General features: G+C 38.4%; 1 protein-coding gene across 1 annotated transcript; it reads right to left on the reverse strand.

The window, feature by feature from the left end:
• Positions 1-2009: 2009 nt before the first annotated feature.
• Positions 2010-7577, reverse strand: LOC143736442 (transmembrane protein 272-like). Its single transcript, XM_077227140.1, has 5 exons — positions 7538-7577; positions 7156-7221; positions 7014-7064; positions 6721-6921; positions 2010-2203 (listed from the first exon to the last, which is right to left on the reverse strand). Exons 2-5 carry the CDS (start codon positions 7214-7216, stop codon positions 2010-2012), a joined length of 507 nt encoding a protein of 168 aa, XP_077083255.1. The 5' UTR covers positions 7217-7221; positions 7538-7577.
• Between the last annotated feature and the right edge of the window lie 4574 nt (positions 7578-12151).

Below are 12151 nucleotides of genomic sequence, written 5' to 3' on the forward strand. Positions count from 1 at the left end.
CAAAGACATGTACAATGTTACAAATATTATAAATCTTACTGACCCCAAACATTTGAACATAAGTCTTCTTTTCCAACGTGACAACATTTTTCAAGTCTATTCTTCTGCTTTCTACTCATGATAAATGACATTTCCAGTGGGAAGCACGTCTACATCTTGCATATAGCATAATATTGTCTTCTGATGACCCTTACTAAACTTCAACTTAAATAATGTTTACGGTTAAATTCAAATTTATAGTAATGAAGGTTACTCGCCTATCAGTTTTACTTTAAGCCTTAAGTTATGTCTATCGCTGTTAATCAAGCTTAAGTAGCCCATTAGAGTTGGATGGCTTTATTAGACCAAAAAAATATGTTCTGATGGCAATTACAAAATTACATTTTGTAAATTTAATTACAAAATGCTCTCTTTTTGAAAACAAAAAACAAAAAAACATGTAGCCTAGCAAAGGAAATCATTTGCTAAACTGTGTAGCAAAGGACCAAGGAGGCTGTCATGTCATTGCCGGAACGCCAGAGGTCATTGTCTCCTTGTATATTGAACTGTTTCTCGCTCTCCATTGAGTTCACTTGTTATTCATTCCCTGTTCAGTTGTTTAAAGACAGTTGATTGAGTCTTGTTGGTTTGTAATGCAGTTCTGTGCAATTATGTTCATTTTTTTCTGGGTTGATAATGTCAGGTTTGTGAGTGACTGGATTCTTCTCTGCACATGAGTCATAACTGTTGAACTAAGACTGCAGTGCACACATTTTTCACATTTGTTTTCTTAACCACTCTTTCACTTTGATTATTTCCATGTTATTTTTGTAAAATTGAACAGAATAATAAAAAAACACATTCTGCATGGGTGGCTAAAATATAGTGTTTTATAAAGATGATATTACTCGGTTGAAACTCGGTAGTAGCTCAAAAAGTATATTCTGTTTCAAAATAGTTATTAAGGTATTAATTTTAGATTATTATTATTTAAAATCACCATACATTTGTAAGCAAAAAAAGACAATAGCATTCATTCTCTTTAATGTCAATTCTTACAATGTTCCCAAAACAAAATTATTTTAAATACAATTAAATATTTATTTTCAATGTGTTACTTAATACACAAAGTTCAGCTGAGTTTATCCTCCAAACCATCAAGAACACTGTCATTACAATCCATTAAAGGTGTAGTAAGCAATTTCTGAGCAAGCGGATCGGACCGAGCAACACAACACACTTGTAGCCAATCAGCAATAGGGGGCGTGTCTAGTCATGATGGGAGAGGAGAGAGAGAGAGAGAGAGAGAGAGAGAGAGAGAGAGAGAGAGAGAGAGAGTGAATCAGCATTAGGGGGCGAGAGTGAGGAAGAGGGAGATTTGAAGAAAGACTGTAGAAAGAGAGATGGCTGAGAGACATTACAAAAGAGGAAAGCTCAGAGAAATCACTAGAAAATGAAGGGTTATGAACAGGCAAGAGCTTTAGTACCCGCGCTAATATTAGAAAAGCTTTCTAGCGCTGGAGAGAATCGAAGTGGGAAGACCTGAAAAAGGACACAGAGGTTGCATTGTTTTCTGCGCCATATGTGAGTAACATTGCTTTTACTCTGTTTCACAGAAGATATGCTGTTGTTGTAATGTGAGCTTTAGTAACAGGACAGTTTGTCACTGTTTTGCTGGAGCTGCTGCTGGCGGCTCACAATCAAACTCTTGCTTGTATTTACTCCTGTGAACTGTATGTTCTTTCTTGTCATTCATTCATCATTTTCGCCTAATTATTCCCAAAGCATAACATAGCATCTGGGTATGCAGAGTACGCACGTACATATGGACCCAGGGCTGACTTGCTACGCCACTGTCACAAAGCATTATTTTGCTTTACTTCAGCTATGAGAAAGAGACATCTCCACTTATATTGCGTGTTTGTACATTTCCTTTTGGGTGTGGAGCAATAAAGGGAGGGGTATGTTTGTTCGGGCTGATTTCAAATATCAACAGTGTTTCTCAGAAATTGCTTACTGCACCTTTAAGATTACCCAAAGATCTTTGCACAAATGCAAGTACAGATATAAAAACAGCATCCGAGCAACAGCCCCACACCTAACAGAATGTATCCCAGAGTGGTGGTCCAGAATGCAAACAAGTAGAGGGTCTTATTACAGTAGGGATCTCCAGCCACGGTTTGGTTGTAGTTCGGAGGGTAAATAGAGTAAATCCACACACTGCCTGTTAAAAAATATATATACAGAAATATAATTTATTTTAGATTACGATTTGATGACATTGGCTAAATGATGAAACAGGCTTCACTGATCCTGTTACTTCCCTGTTTAACATAATTTATTTTAGATTATGATTTGATGATGTTGGCATCATTCTGTTACTATAATACTGTGAAGATGCTTTGAAACAATCACAGTTTTATAAATCACAATAAATAAAGGCAACCTGACTCCAATTGACTTCAAATATTTAAATATTGACTTCAATTTTAACTTTTTAAAAAAAATATTCATTCACATATATTTTTAAATGAATTAATTAAATACTCAAAGGGACTATATGTAGAATTCAGAAATCCTTGTTTATTAGTGATACCGGTGGCCGTTAAATGAATTGCAGCCAGCAACTTATTTCTCGTGCTCGCACTCGTTTACACGACAAGAGACTGATCGTGATTCAAGACATTTATGTACTCACAGCAAAGTTTTTTTCAAGTCAAAAGAAGTTGGAAATACTTTTGCAGCGACATACTGTTAACAAACATCCACACTGCTGAGAGCAAAGTTTAGATGAATATGTAAATATGTGCTGTGATATATCAATAACAAAAACAAACAACAAAAATGACAGTGGTGAGAAAACAGCAGTTAAAGGAACACACCACCGTTTTTTGAAATAGGGGTCATTCACCGTCTCCCCCACGTTTGGATAGCTGGGCATAACGCATTTTTGTCTCAGTGCAGGCATTGTCTTACTCTGGCAGCACCGCCGCTAGCTTAGCTTAGCATAATGAAGGGAATCCTTTGTTGCCGGATAATATATGTCGTGAGTAAAAGTGATCCAAAAAAAAACAAAAACGAATTACTTCTTGTGGCCTGCGTATTCACAACAAGTACAAATAGCAATGCAGATTAAGACTAGGCGATTGACATGGGACTATATTAGGGTGAAGCACAGGCGAAGCACTGCTACTTGGGCACAGAGATATCACGCAACACCTGAAATCCCCCAACTTCCGTCAACATACCGGCGTGAATATTAGCTGGCTTTTTTTCCTACAGTAGACATAGTGAATGGCGATGAACATGGCGGATTTTGTGAGAGACGAAGAGGGTGACTTCTCAGACAGTCATGATCCAGAACCATATCTCTACGAACCAGAGTTTTCAGAAGAGGAGCTGCATGCTTTGGAAATAAGCCGACAGGAGGAGGAGGTTGCGATCACTCAACAGCCTGAGGACGTGAGGATGAGAGCCAACACAAACGGGTGGTGTGAGTGTGGGGGAATATGCCAACCTATGGCGACTGAAATAGAGTGTCTGCGCTGTGGCGAGTGGGACAAGGTACTGCCATCGCTGACCAGGCTCAACGTGTCAGATCAAGGTGAGCGTGCCCACAGTTGTGTCAGCTACTTAACTTGTGTGATATCTCTGCGCCCAAGTAGCAGTGCTTCGCCTGTGCTTCCCACCATATAGTCCCAAGTCAATATCTGCCTAGTAAATTGCCTAGTCTTAATCTGCAATGCTATTTGTACTCGTTGTGAATATGCAGGCAACAAGAAGTAATTAGTTTTTTTTATTATCACTTTTACTCACAACATGCTATCCGGCAACAAAGGATTCCATTCATTATAATAATAATAATAATAAACTTTATTTTATAGAGCGCCTTTAAAAGCAGCTTCTCAAAGCGCTGTACATAAAATCACAATCCACCGGAAAAGACAAATAAAAGTTAATAAAAACAAAAGCAGCAACATTAATAATAAAAAATAGCTGTAAAGCGATCACGAAGAGACATCAGCAGTCAAATGCAAGTTTAAAAAAATGTATCTTGAGAAGAGCTTTAAAAATGCCAAGAGTCTGTGCTTCCCTTAGTTCAGGAGGGAGAGATTTCCAAAGTCTAGGAGCGTAAACAGAAAAAGCCCTATCACCCATAGATTTTAGATGTTTTTGTGGAACAGTTAATAAATTGCACTGTGAGGAACGCAGTCTGCGATTTGGAGAATAAGTGATTAATAAGCCAGATAACTATTGCGGAGCTAAGCCGTGTAAAACCTTGTATGTCAGCATCATGATCTTAAAGTCAACACGGAACCTGACCGGGAGCCAGTGTAAGGACTTCAAAACTGGAGTAATATGTTCAAATTTCCTGGTTCCCGTCAGGATCCGGGCGGCAGAGTTCTTAACATATTGCAATTTGTTAATAGTGGTTTTAGAAACTCCAGCTAAAACAGCATTACAATAATCCAGCTGTGACAACACAAATGAATTAATCAACTTTTCAGCGACAGATAGGTTTAGCATTGGGCGTAGTCTGGCAATATTTCTGAGATGGAAAAAGGATGCCTTAACAGTGCTCTGTACAAAAAAAATCAAAAGTGAGGCTGGTGTCAAAAATTACACCAAGGTTCCTCATCATACTTTGGGTCTCTAAAACAGAGCCATCAACAGACAGGGACAGTGGAGCCGCTTTGCGAATCTGATGACGGGAACCTATAAGCATAACCTCAGTTTTCCCGCTGTTCAGGCAAAGAAAGTTATTGTTCAACCATGCTTTTATCTCAGAGATACAGCCAGAAAGATAACAAGCATCGATGTCTTCACCAGATTTAGAATGGATGTAGATTTGGGTATCGTCAGCATAAAAGTGATAGTGGAGACCAAGCGATCGCAGCAGATGCCCAAGTGGAGATAGATAAATATTGAAGAGTAGAGGGCCCAGAACTGATCCCTGAGGAACACCAGTGAGCACTGAGCAAGTGTCAGACCTAAAGCCACACATAGAAATGAAATGGGAACGGTCAGTAAAATAGGATTTAAACCAGTTTAAAACTGTCCCGGACACACCAAAGACACTTTCAAGACGGGTAAGTAATAGGCCATAATCCACAGTATCAAAAGCAGCTCGAAGATTAAGAAGAATGAGAAGTGAGGTAGCTCCAGAATCAGAGGCCATCAACAAGTCATTGGTAACTTTGACCAACGCCGTTTCAGTGCTATGTAATTTACGAAAACCTGACTGAAGGGGTTCAAAAAGGTTATTGGTTGTAAGATGATTACAGAGTTGAGAGGCAACAACACGCTCAAGCATTTTTGCCAAACAGGGAAGATTAGAGAATTGTTAAAATCATCCACAGAAACATTATCTTTCTTTGGTACAGGCGTAACAGCAGCAGTCTTTAGTACTGCTGGAATGACCCCAGTTTCCAATGATTCATTTATAATGCCATGGATAATAGGGCACCACACAGGGAAGCATGATTTAAATAAATTCGTTGGAATTGGATCGAGCAAGCAAGTGGTTGATTTCATGCTAGATACCTCCCTTGTGAGAGCCTCAGAATCAAGAAGTGAGAAATGAGTAAAAGAAACACCAGTGAACCCAGATGAACAAAGGAGTGAAGTGGCACAGTCAGGGTTAACAGGAATTTCTTCTGCTAAGAAAATTATGCCAAGCTAAGCTAGCGTCGGCGCTGCCAGACTAGGACAATACATGCGCTGAGACATAAATGCATTTGCCCACCTATCAAAATGTGGGGGAGACGGTGAATAACCCCTATTTCAAAAAAAAGGTGGCGTGTTCCTTTAAGAAAGCATCTGGTCGTAGCAATAGGGATATGTTTGCACCAGTTCTGCAATTCACTGGCAATAGATTAGGTAATTAATATCGTTTTTTTAGTTACATAGCCTATTAAACAGATATTTTCTGAGATATTTTACAGAACAAAAGTTAATATTCACACCCAAATTTCAGGCAGACCCACACACACATAGGGGTGTGACGATAACTGTATCACCGCAATATCACGTTAATGAGATGCCTACCGCGGTGTGAGGTCGTCACCGCACCTTTTTTCTGCTGAAAGTTACAGGAGTGCATATGGTGTGTGATATGAACTATAAACACATTAATCTTTGCTTATAATGTACTTTATTCCGCGAGTCCTATGTTCTTACATGCTGTCTTACATGAGCTTCATGAGGCACACTAGCACACACACACAAGGTCTCTCGCTCTCTCCCTCTCTGCCGTACGCACGCTACACGGTTTGGTGGAGCATGGAGCACAGTATGTGCGAGCTCTTGCTCGCGAGCTCTAGATTCCGGGAGATTTGAACTAATTTGTGGGCATCAGGGAGCCGCTATCAATATCTATGCCGGAGACTCCCGGAACTTCCGTGAGACTTGTCTGCTACAACCCTAGGCCAGCAGCGACAGTTGGGAGTCTCCGAGGCCTTTGCGAGAGGTGCGAAATACCAAAGAGGCAGCGATCAGTGGCGAGCAACATTTACTGACAGCGTGACTCGTTATTTGGTTGAAGAAATGGTTAACCGCCAAACCGCGAGATTTGTTGCTTCTTCGCTGCGGTAAGAAAAAATCCTATACCTATGCTGTTTTCCATTCACAGAATTCTAATAAAAATCTGCTGTTTGTTTGGCAAGTGTCTTTATAATGGATATATAGATTTATGAACACATTAAATGACCTCTTCCTCCCACATACGCCACCCAGTCTTACCACTGATCAGCCAGCAGAACAAAAAGGTAGAAACCAGACCGTTCCACACAGTGCAGATGAGACTGAGCGAAGATCCCCTCTCTGTCTCCCTGGCGCAGGGAAGACAAGACAGCAAGGACAGAAACACACTAAACACTCCACATACCAGCACATAGACTGGGATATAGTGCTGCTGGGGACAGTCTTTGAGATAAACGGCACCTATGATGATATAGGCAACACAACAGCACCTTAAATATAACTTAAGGTATAGGAAAGGAATAAATACAGTACTCACATTCACTGCAACGCACCTATTGCAATCTGACCAATGAGAATAGCCAGTAAGAGTAGTTTTGAAATCACTGAAATACAAATCAGTCCAAAATTTGTCAGTATACTTAATGTTCATTAAGTGCAGAAGTAACTATTGTTTAGGGAGTAAAACTCTCATACCAAGGCAAGCTATACTCGTTATTGGAGATTTCACGTAATTCAACATTTGCTTTGGATCCATGGTTCCTACGCAAAGCATACAACATCACAACCCAAAATTAGCTGTCTGTGAAAACAGTTAATAAATCATTATGCTCTAATGACTTTAATAAATGAATTTATATGATCATCTATCTGTTTTCTTAACCAAATTTACATAAAGTAAAGTGTAAACATAATATTGGTTTGTGTTAGTATTGAGTATACTGAAATACAGTACAACTACAGTATTGATAAATTTAATTCCACAACATTAACAAATACGATTTTGTGTAGTCTGTAAATAATACACAGATAGACATACCTCTTACACACAAGTTAAACTTTGCTCAAAAATGCTTACCTGAAGTTCTGGTTCTGGAAAGACTTTACCTGACACACTGTGGGATTAGAAACAGCCTGAAATGATTCTTCGTTGGGTTTTAGAAGGTTTCAGCAAATTTTTTTTTTTTTTTTTTTTACAGTTGTAACAATTCAAGATAAACTGGTTCTTGCTGTGTGAACAAAATGACAAAAATGACAAGCATTTTGCTGGAATGAGCTGAAATCATTGACACCTTGCAGTGGTTGGCCAGTTACCACAAACTTTCTCGGTGGGCATTGAGAAATTTTCTTCTTCGTCAGTTTCCCTATTATGCGGTGTGCCCCAAGGGTCCATTCAGGGCCCTCTTCTCTTTGTATGCTACCATTGGGTGCCATTTTTAAGAAATATAAAAATTCCTACCATGCTGACGATACACAGTTATCTACCAGCTAAAACTGTTTTTCTACCAGCTAAAACAGTTTTTATATTTTGAACGTGCTCTGCAACTGTTTTGAGGAGATCCAATGTTGGATGGCTAATAATTTTTTGCAATTAAATGAAAGCAAAAGCGAAATTTTGATTTTAGGCCCCTCCAGGTCTATATCTCTTTTTAATTTAGATGCTATTGTTAATATAGTTAATACATTAACTAATGTTAACTAATGAACCTTATAACATGTTACCATAAAACCAATATACTTTCCAAAGAAGTCTTATGCTTGTTGCTGAGAGTTTGAAGCCGATGACTGTGGTCTTTGACAAGCATTTTGTACACAGATATAAAACACTGAAAATCCAATACAAAGCAACAGGACAGCCAGACAGCCATAGCAGACTGTGTTCAACCAGAACGCAAAGAGGTACAGAGTTTTGTTACAGTAGTTCTGCTCATTTATTGGGTCATAACTGGGACGATGAACAGAGTATATCCAGACACTCCCTGCAACACAGAGAAAACATTTTTAGTTCAGCTATATCTCTTTGATATTTGTAAAACTCTAACAGCAATGGCAATTTTCTATTTTCTCCCAATATCTTCCTATTTAAGTTAAAGGTAAGCGAAACATGTGTAGCCGCTAGATATCCGCCAGATTTTTGTGACAACTCCAGATCCAACTTCCACATTTTTGTATTCCCCGCTCAATAGGCCCAATCCGAAATGACACCCGAAACACTCACAACCTGTGTTCGAAATCGCTCCCTATATCCTCATTCACTATTCCCTAAATTAGTCCACTAATATATTTCACTTGAAGGACCGAATACAAACGAGTGAAAGAGAAAGTTTGACCCCTCAGATACATTTTTCCATCGTTCTTTCTAAAAAATATCTTCACCCCTCCTCTTATGATTCCCATTTGACAAATTCACTACCACTCACCTGTAATGAACCAGCAGACAACAAACAGATAGAGGATGAAGCTGACGGAGATGACCAGCAGAGACAACAGCAGCATTTCAAAGGTGTCTTTTGCAAGCAGACCATAGAACAAGCCTAGGCTCACTATCAGAACAAGCAAAACAAATACACCAAATACTATAAGGTAGACCGGGATGTAAGGCTGGACAGGACAGTCTCTCAGAAAGTAGACCCCTAAAAAAAGTCAAACATAAAGAGCAGAGTACAAATATGTGAATGTTTCTGTCAATATTACACTGGAATGCATTATTACGCATACATTCTTTGTTTACAATGTTTCTAGCAGAGATAACAGTGAATAATAAGGTAAAAATACATGATTTACCTATTCCAATTTCTAAAATTAAAACCCCCAGTACAACAATAGTCAGTATCACTGAAAAATGAAAAGATTACTAAGACAAGAATATGTTTACACAATTTTCCAAGTATACAGTGAAACAGGACATTTGGAAAAACATACATTAGCTTAGCATAAATAAAATAAAAAGGAACATATTCTTAACATGATTGTTAATACGATTCTTACCAAACAGTGATGTCAAAAATGGTGATGGCTTTGAATTGTCCATCCTTAGAGTATCATTGTTGATGAATATGTACAATGACTGCTTTAAGTTTAAAAAGAAGTAAAATAAGACACCGTAAAAGTGTATAAGACATGAAACAATGCGGAGTACATGTATAAGGGCTAGTAAGATTTAATATGTTAGTCGTTTAACTTCAACTTAAATGTTACCATTGTTTCCACACAGAGCAAAAAAACATGAAACGAAAGTTTGGAAAGAATTTCAAAAGACGACAAACTAAATTCTAAAAATGAATGTAGATATGAAAAAAAACTAAGTGACGATGTAAAATATACATTTAAAATTAACTTGCTAATGTAAGTGTGCATATGAAAAATTAAGTGAAGGAAGCTGCTTTTTTCTGGTTGTGTTTATTTTACTATATACATTTTACATGCATTGTTTTACAACATCTGAAATATGAAAGAAAATAATACCATCTTTATTTGTAATTAAAGCTAAATAAACCATGAACGTTTTACATAACTCAGCTGTCTGAATGTGTTCTGTAACAGTGATATGTTGTAGGCTATATTTAAACCAATTAAATGTCATGTAATTGACAATGTTGTTACAGTTTAACAATCATTTGTTATTGTGGTTAATGGCATTATCCCTCATGAACAATGATAACGTTTGATGTTTGCATAGGTGCAGACCAGTATACAACGACATCCTTCATGAATAAACATAATTTCTGATGTTTGTATACAGATATGCCAATGAGAGACAAACGTACCAGCGCGTCACATATGCAAGTATAGTATCAAATACAGCAATTTCATTGGCTAATGTGCTTTTTGCCGCGATAACGCGAACAAACAGTAAGTGTTGACGCGGTCAAATTTCACGCGTTTCGCTTATTGGCCCGCGTTCCATACTATAGTGACGGGTTCTTCTGCTCGTGAGTGTGACGTCACAGTCCGCCTTACGTCACAGCGTGGGACTCGGCAGCGGGTTATACAAAGCCGTGCAAACCTCGAGTCACTCCGTGGTGTGTTTTGGAGATATTGAGTTCCTCTGCTGTGGTTTCTTCTGAAAGAGTGTGAGCAAAATGGACGTAGCAGCGGAAAGAATAGGGAAGGCAGTTCTATTTGTGGTCATGCCTGTCTATAGGTATTGCCAAAGTAAAAAGGACAAATGCATAGCCTTCATTAACAGTCTGAAAAGACCAAAGCCAAGTACCTGGGACTGGAGGGACGAAATGATTTCCGATCGGAATCGATTCCGTCTCTACGGGCATAGGAATTTAAAGCATTGGAAGAACTTGAAAGGGGCCTTGTTTGAAAAGAAGGTGTGGGTGTATCCCCCTGAAATACCTCCAAAAGTATATCGGCAGTTTTACATTGACGCTTTGGATTTGGCAAGAGATCCGTATTCAGAGAAGCCCTTGGATCTCATGACCAGGGAAAATGAAATAGCGAAGGCTGTGGTGTCTGCAGATGATGAGACTGAGCCATCTAAGATTTCTGCAATTGGTTTATATTCAGGCCAATTTGAAGACAATAATGAGGCTGGGACTTCTGCTGCTGCTGCATCTGATGATGATGATGAACATTTCTCAGCATATGATGATGATGATGATGAAGAATATATCTCTGCAGAGTGAAAAGCTCAGCACTTTGCTCCGATGAGCAGCAATGATGAAACGAACTGTCACGGCTAACCTTCTCAAAGCTAAAGGCAGAGAGTTGGAGTAGAGGTGAAAGACTCACAGAGTGAAGGCAAAGAATGTACGCATTTAGAAAATGCATTTGTCTCAGGACACTGACGCATGCGCAACTAAACCCGCGCGCGGCAAGAGGAGTAGCATCTGCCTGCAGACACGGAGGCTGCATTTTCAGGACCCCACTTCTAGGACCGCATTTCTAGGACCCTAGGTTTTTAGTGACAGCGCCACCTATCGAATTAGAGGACCAGCGAAGATGAATGACATTCAGAGTGTGAGTATCAAATGTATCAAATTTACAGCACAATAAACTGTAGCATGTTTGTTCTGAAAGCTTGTTTCTTACTCATTGTTTTTCCATTTTAACTCAGTTAAAATAATCTTAATCTTTTCACTGTCACGTGCTCACAGTCAGCCTGTTTAACGTTACCCACAATACATGTTATGTGTACGTCTCTTCATTTTGACATGGTTTTATAAAGTTGGTTGAGACATATGACATTTTAATAGTCAGACATATCCGAGAGGCCATTATAATAATTGAAATCCCACGTGTTGGATTGTGTCATTTACTGTATACTGTACTCTATATGAAGTGCTATCAAGGACACAGCTCAGGGTAGGCAATAGTATGACAAAAGATAAATAAATAAATTGGTTAAGCACTAGGCTTAGACCAAATTTATGTCTATTTATTTTTATGAAATTAACTTAAAAATGTTTTTCAAGAAACGACATGAGTGTTTCTAGAACCTTTGTTCCGAGAACATCAAAATCATTTTTTTTTTTCAAATCTTTGAACAGTATGCAATAATTGTATTATGAAAATTAATTGGTATGGAGATTGATATCATTATTTTTATCATTATCATTACTCTGTGGTAACTAAGATCTTTTAAATATGAAATTTAAAATTAGAGAGTAGAACATGGTCAACTAAATGTTCCTTATTTAAATCACTTCTCTTTCTCTCTCTTAGGAGTCAGTGATGATGT

Source organism: Siphateles boraxobius, unplaced genomic scaffold (genome assembly GCF_051911475.1).
Source record: "Siphateles boraxobius isolate OS27281-9 unplaced genomic scaffold, OSU_SipBor_1 130, whole genome shotgun sequence".
Lineage (NCBI taxonomy): Eukaryota > Metazoa > Chordata > Actinopteri > Cypriniformes > Leuciscidae > Siphateles > Siphateles boraxobius.